This window comes from Penaeus monodon, chromosome 43 (genome assembly GCF_015228065.2).
Source record: "Penaeus monodon isolate SGIC_2016 chromosome 43, NSTDA_Pmon_1, whole genome shotgun sequence".
In the NCBI taxonomy this organism is placed as follows: Eukaryota; Metazoa; Arthropoda; class Malacostraca; order Decapoda; family Penaeidae; genus Penaeus; species Penaeus monodon.
This window is the reverse complement of record NC_051428.1, coordinates 17,788,235-17,794,459: the sequence shown is the minus strand read 5'-3', so window position 1 is coordinate 17,794,459 and position 6,225 is coordinate 17,788,235. Positions and strand designations below refer to the sequence as shown.

Genomic DNA, 6,225 nt, shown 5'->3' with positions numbered 1-6,225 from the left:
TAGTAATAATAATAATAATAATGATAATAATAATAATAATAATAATAGTAATAATAGTAATAATAGTAATGATAATGATAATAATAATAATAATAATAATAATAATAATAATAATAATAATAATAATAGTAATAATGATAATAATGATAATAATAACAATAATAATAATGACAACAACAACAACAAAATTATGATACTAACAACAACAATGACAGATAAACAAGCGCTTTCGGCCCAAAGGATGCTACGGACCTCTCTTCTTCGTAAATAATTTAACAGACACTGATCAACACTTGGGCGTATTGCATAACTTGCATTGATATTAACTGCATCGTGACGCTAGATGATACAACAATACAATAACCTCATATAAGACTAAAATATATGAACGTACTTATCCAATAAATACATAAATATTTTGTCTTACATTAGTCGATTTTATAAAGTAAAAGAAATCATTTAATACACGTATATATCAAACTGGCCTGAGAATGTATATTTTAGTGTAAATAGACACTGAGAGTGATAGACGCTTTAGATATAAAATGTTGCATAAAATAAATAGGTGTGAATTGATATAGATATAAAATACTAAGTAAAATGTAAAAAAAAAATCTCAGATATAAAATGCTACGTAAGATAAGTAGATATGAAATGATATAGATATAAGATGTTAAATAATATATGACATATAAAATACTGTATATCAGCCATTACAGTAGAATATGGTATTTTGGGATTATATATATTTTAATCTTTTTATTATAACGAAACTGATAAAAAAAAATCGACATTCACAGATGAAATCATCATCATCATCATCATCATCATCATCATCATAATAATAATAATAATAATAATAATAATAATAATAATAATAATAATAATAATAATAATAATAATAATAATAATAATAATAATAAAGATAATAATAATAACTTGATAATTACAAATAACAATTCGACAGTCACAAAAATAATAACAACTTGATAATCACACTTTGATCTATAATTTAGCAAACTCCTAAAAGAATTGTACCGCTGCGTCAACGAATTTCATTTCCACTTGCGTTTTCACCACGTCCGCGCATGTATGTGTGAAATAACATCATGACAGCGAAAAAAGTTCATGATCAGAAGCCATGACTAATTCGCACAGCCGAACCCCTCCCATCCTGCTGTCGGAGTAAGGGCGCCGGTGTTGTTAATGAGTCTCGTTTCGGAAAATCGATATTAATCTTTGTCGCATAAATGTAGATATCGTTTGACATGTTTCTCAGTGGTCATATCAGTCACATATATCATAACCAGTAACGATGTACGTATTATATAAGAGAATAATATAAAAGTATGTTATAAAAATAGGGTTCTAACTTAATCAATTAATTTTTATTGGCTTTAAGAAGGAGAAGAAAAATATTTCATATCAGTCGAGTACCTTGCACAATCACGTCTCAGGTAGCGCCTATCGAGAGCCCGTCCGAGCTCTCTTATCTTCCACGTCAGTACTGATAAGACTGAGGTTCGAGATAAGACGCGACGCCCCTGCCCAAGATTTCTGCCCCTGCCCTGACCCCCCCGTACCCCCTCCTTCCCTCCCACCGCCCCCCCGGCAGCGTCTCGAAGGGCCCTTCCTCTGCAACAAGGGCGCTCAGTAGTGGACCCCTATCCCCATAGTGAGACGAAGCCTCCGCGCCAAATTGCCTCCTGACCCTCTCGCCTCGCTCTTGCATCACCCCCTCACTATTAAGAACAATAAAACCCCATCTTTATCTCCGCCTCCGTACCCTGCCCGCGCCTCCGAGCCGCGACGCACCACCGCGCTCCCGGGACGCCCGCTGCTGGAGCCTCCTTCGCTAGACTCCGGGGCCAGATTCCTTCGCTAGACTTCGCTACCCTTTTCGTCTTCTCCTTCGACTTTATCTTTCTCTGCTCCTTCTCCTTCGCCTTCTCCTTCGTCCTTCTCTTTCTCTGCGTCTTCCCCTTCGCCCTCCCTCCCTCTTCTCCTTCGCCCTCCCTCGCTCCTCGCGGCAGCCTCCCTCCATCACCTGACCCTCGACCACGACCACTTGCCCAACCAGGGGACCATCTCGACCGAGGGGGGGGGCAGATAGGCAGCTTGGGGGCTCTCATCTTAGCAGCTCTCTCTCTCTCTCTCTCTCTCTCTCTCTCTCTCTTCTCTCTCTCTCTCTCTCTCTCTCTCTCTCTCTCTCTCTCCCCTCTCTCTCTCTCTCTCGTTATTAATGGGTGACACGATTCGCACCTTCTCCCTAACTGTTCCCGCTTGGTTGTTGCTGGTAGACTCCCTCTCTCTCTCTTTCTGTTTCCTCTCTCTCCTTCCTTTCCTCAATAACTTCTTCATTCCCTTCGCTCTACCTTCACGTCCTTCCTCTCTTTCTCCGTCATTCCCTCCCTCCCTCCTTCCTTTCCTCACTCGATCCTTCCTTCTCTTCCTCCCTTCCCTCTCCCTCCCTCCTTCCTCCCTCCCGCCCTCTCTCTCTCTCTCTTTCTCTCCCTCCCCTCCCTTCCTCCTTCCCTCCCTCTCCCTCCCCGGCCGCCCTCCCTCCCTCCTTCCTTCCCTCCCTTCCTCCATCCTTCCTCTTCCTCCATCCTTTCCTCCCTCCCTCCTTCCCTCCTTCCTAAACCCTTTTCCTCCCTCCCTCCCTCCTTCGCTCCCTCAGCTCCTTACAGCCAGCCAGCCCTTGTGCCGCTGAGCCCACAACCTTGTTATTAGCCCGGGCAAATCCCCCCTCTTCCCCCCTCCCCCTTCCCTCTTCCTTCGCCCCTGCACCCTCGCCCCCGCCCCTCCCCCCTCTCCCTCTCGGCCCGCATTCCCCAACCTGTGTCCTGGCCGATCCCTGTCAGCGGCGGAAAAAAATATATTCTATCCTGTATCCCCCTTGGAAGAGAAAACACTGTGCAGGACATTATTTTTATTATTATTATTAATTTAAGTCCGTGGGTTGGGTTCATCTTTTTTTTCACTCGGTGAATCTGATTCTGAGTTTATTTACTAGTCATGTTTTTTTTTTTTTTCTTTTTTTTATTTTTTTGCGTGTGTCTTTGGTGCGAAGGGCTGCCTGCGTCGCCCCCGGCCGGTGCCCGAGCGCGGTGCCACTCGCAGCCCCGGTCAGTCTCCTGCGGGTGTCAGCCGCCCCGCCAGCCATGGGTGTAACGGTTGGCGCGCCCCCCTTTGTTGGCCCCGCGTGCGTCTGGGTGGAGCCCCTGCCCCCTCGCCCCCTTCCTCTCCCCCCACGCCCCTCGCCCCCTGCCCCCCCTTCCCCCTCGCCCCCCCGACCACCGCCGCCGACGCCCCCTCGCTCGCCCCCTCCCCCCTCCCCCCGTCCCCCTCGCCGACCCCTGCGCGACGCCCCCGGCCATGGCTGTTAGGTGTCGCCTCGCGTTCGGATTATTTTATTTCTCGGTCGGTTGCAATTTTTTTTTCGGAGGAATCGTTTCCCGGATTGGCGTGAGCGTGGTCTCTCACGTGTCGCCGAGTTGTTTAGCAGCTTCGAACAAGGACCGGATTTAAAGGCCGGCAATTCGGTGCTCGCGGTATGTCAACATTCTGGGAACGAAATGTTGCCAGTTCGCTCCTAAATCCCCGAACTTTCTTTCTCTCTCTCTCGCAAAAGCTCCTTGCTCTCGAACACCCGTCCCCATCGTCAATCCACACTCAGAGAAGCCCCACTCTAGGCCTCGGAAGCCTCGGAAGCCCAGAGAGAGGCGAAATAAAGGCCGAATTCCCTGGTGTGGTGACTAGGTCGGGAGGGTTCCCCGCTCGGCCCAAGCAAAGCGGCTCAGTGTGTGTCCTCCCTTTACTCTCACTGGCCGTGTGTTTCCCATGTTGTGACTCTAAAACACTGGATTATCCTCACCTGCGCTCTCCACGTCCGTCTGCGATTGAAAGGTAGGCCTTTCGAATGTCCTCTCTCGCTGGACGATTTGCGCTGAGAGAGCAAATGCACCAATTTCGCCCCGTGGCCAAGGTACAGTGAAAATGAAAGTGCCACTGAAGCATTAGTACATTGGGTACAACTCGGTCTAAAAGGGGCATACATGTCCATACAGCCACGACGGTTTGTTCTCCAATTATCTCTTATAATTTGCGAGTTTCAAGAAGGGAATGGAGTATCTTGTTAGTGGGGGAGATAAAAGATAATTTTAGAGACGGGAGTTCAGATCGTTGTCCCAGAACATGTGAGGAGAGGCTCGTCAGCACAGGATGGGGAGGAGGAGAGTGTCAGGAGGAGGGTTGTAAGGGAAGACTTTAACCCCCAAAATACATTGATTTTCCCTTCAAAAACGATCCTCAGCTCTCCCTCCCTACTCGGACAATTGAAAACCAAGCCTCGATTGATGAATCTCGCCCGTTTTTAAGCGTATTTGGGACTTAAAAGCGGAGTGTTTATTTGCGTCTGGCAGCGACGGGGACTATGATTACGGCTCAACCACTTGTGAATTCCCGGGGCTTGGGAACACGCCTCGCCTTGCGGTTGTGGTTGTGGTTGGTGGTGGTGGTGTTGTTGGTGGTGGTGTTGATGGTGTTTTTGTTGTTGTTGTGGTTGTTGATGTTGGTGTTGTGTGTGTATGTATACATGTGAGAACATATTTATGCTTGTATGTATGTATGTTTACATGACTGGACGTGTGTCTGTGTTTATGTATTAATGTATGTACGTACGTATGTTTACATGAATGAACGTGTGTGTCTGTGTCTTTGCCGACTGTGCATTCTAATAACACATTATACTTCAATTTTCTTATTGTAGATAAAGTTATTTTTCTTTATTACCACGAAAAGCCTGTATAGAAAATGTAACCTTCGTACCTGAGATTACAAACACGTATTGACGGAAATAAAAAACGTGCTGATTTAATTCACTATATTTATTGAAGAAATATATGAGTCAGCATCACCTGAGCAGACGGAGATTGATATCATAATTGTTGGGTCGATATTGATCATGGTGCCTTGCAATGGATTTTTTTTCGAAGCTGTAATATTAAAATTTTGATGGGCATAATTGAATAGACCCATGTATGTAAACATCCATAAATATGCACATAAATACACATATATACACACACAAACATACATACACACAAACATACGTACGTTAGTACACACATAACTACATACATAAGTATACACACACACACACATAAGTACACACACACATAAGTACACACACACACACACACACACAAGTACACATATGTACACACACACACACACACACACACACACACACACACACACACACACACACACACACACACACACACACACACACACACACACACACACAGAAAGAGAGAGAGAGAGTGAGTGAGTGAGTGAGTGAGTGAGTGAGTGAGTGAGTGAGTGAGTGAGTGAGTGAGTGTGTGTGTGTGTGTGTGTGTGTGTGTGTGTGTGTGTGTGAGTGTGTGTGTGTGTGTGTGCGTGTGTGTGTGCGTGTCTGTCTGTCTGTCTGTCTGTCTGTCTGTCTGTCTGTTTGTCTGTTTGCCTGTGTGTCTGTGATATAAAACGATAGCTCGATAAGGATTAATGAACGCATAGATAACAAGTATCTCAGAATATCACTCTTATCAGCTGTCACTTTACCTTATTAACGTTTTACTATTTAAGTATATACTTCTTCGCAAAATAGAAACTCATATTAAGTAAACGCTTTAATTGCAGTAGAAGTTGATTATTAGCATGTAAATTTCTAAAGATCACAGTAAAAAAAATCAACATGTAAAATGCACTCTGATATAGATAAAACAATGTTAATATTTAATATATATTTGTTATTTGTATATCTTAATATTTTTATCCTTCTTGTGTTATTATGAAACTATGGTGCACTTACATATATATTTATTTACACAAACTGCCACACCATGCTTAATGTTCTGATACTGTGAATAAAGACAAAAAAAATTATTAGTTTCAAATTCTTGAGCTATAAAAAATATATAGTTAGAATCCAAACATAAAAAAAATATATAGTATAATATATATATATTTCTTTATAGACCTACAAAGTTAAGTCTGCCTACACAACACATACCTAAAAATGATAACATAATAGAATTTGATTTAGAAGGCCAACGAAACACAGGTAAACATGTCTAGGCATATTCATCGAGTGTTTTTGGTACTATAGAGAGGCCAGGCTTACTTGAACGCCCTCGGGAAGTGTGGCAGTGTGTTGGAAGCAATGGTAGAAGGGAGAGA

The 6,225-nt window shown here is 43.6% G+C and overlaps 1 protein-coding gene across 1 annotated transcript in view; it reads left to right on the top strand.

The window, feature by feature from the left end:
- Nucleotides 1-3,541: 3,541 nt before the first annotated feature.
- Nucleotides 3,542-6,225, top strand: part of LOC119568371 (zinc finger and BTB domain-containing protein 14-like) — a gene marked incomplete in the record, with an annotated part of 43,791 nt that continues 41,107 nt past the window's right edge. Inside the window, 1 exon segment of the mRNA XM_037916834.1 lies at nt 3,542-3,909. Within this exon segment, the coding sequence (XP_037772762.1) occupies nt 3,557-3,909 (353 nt within the window).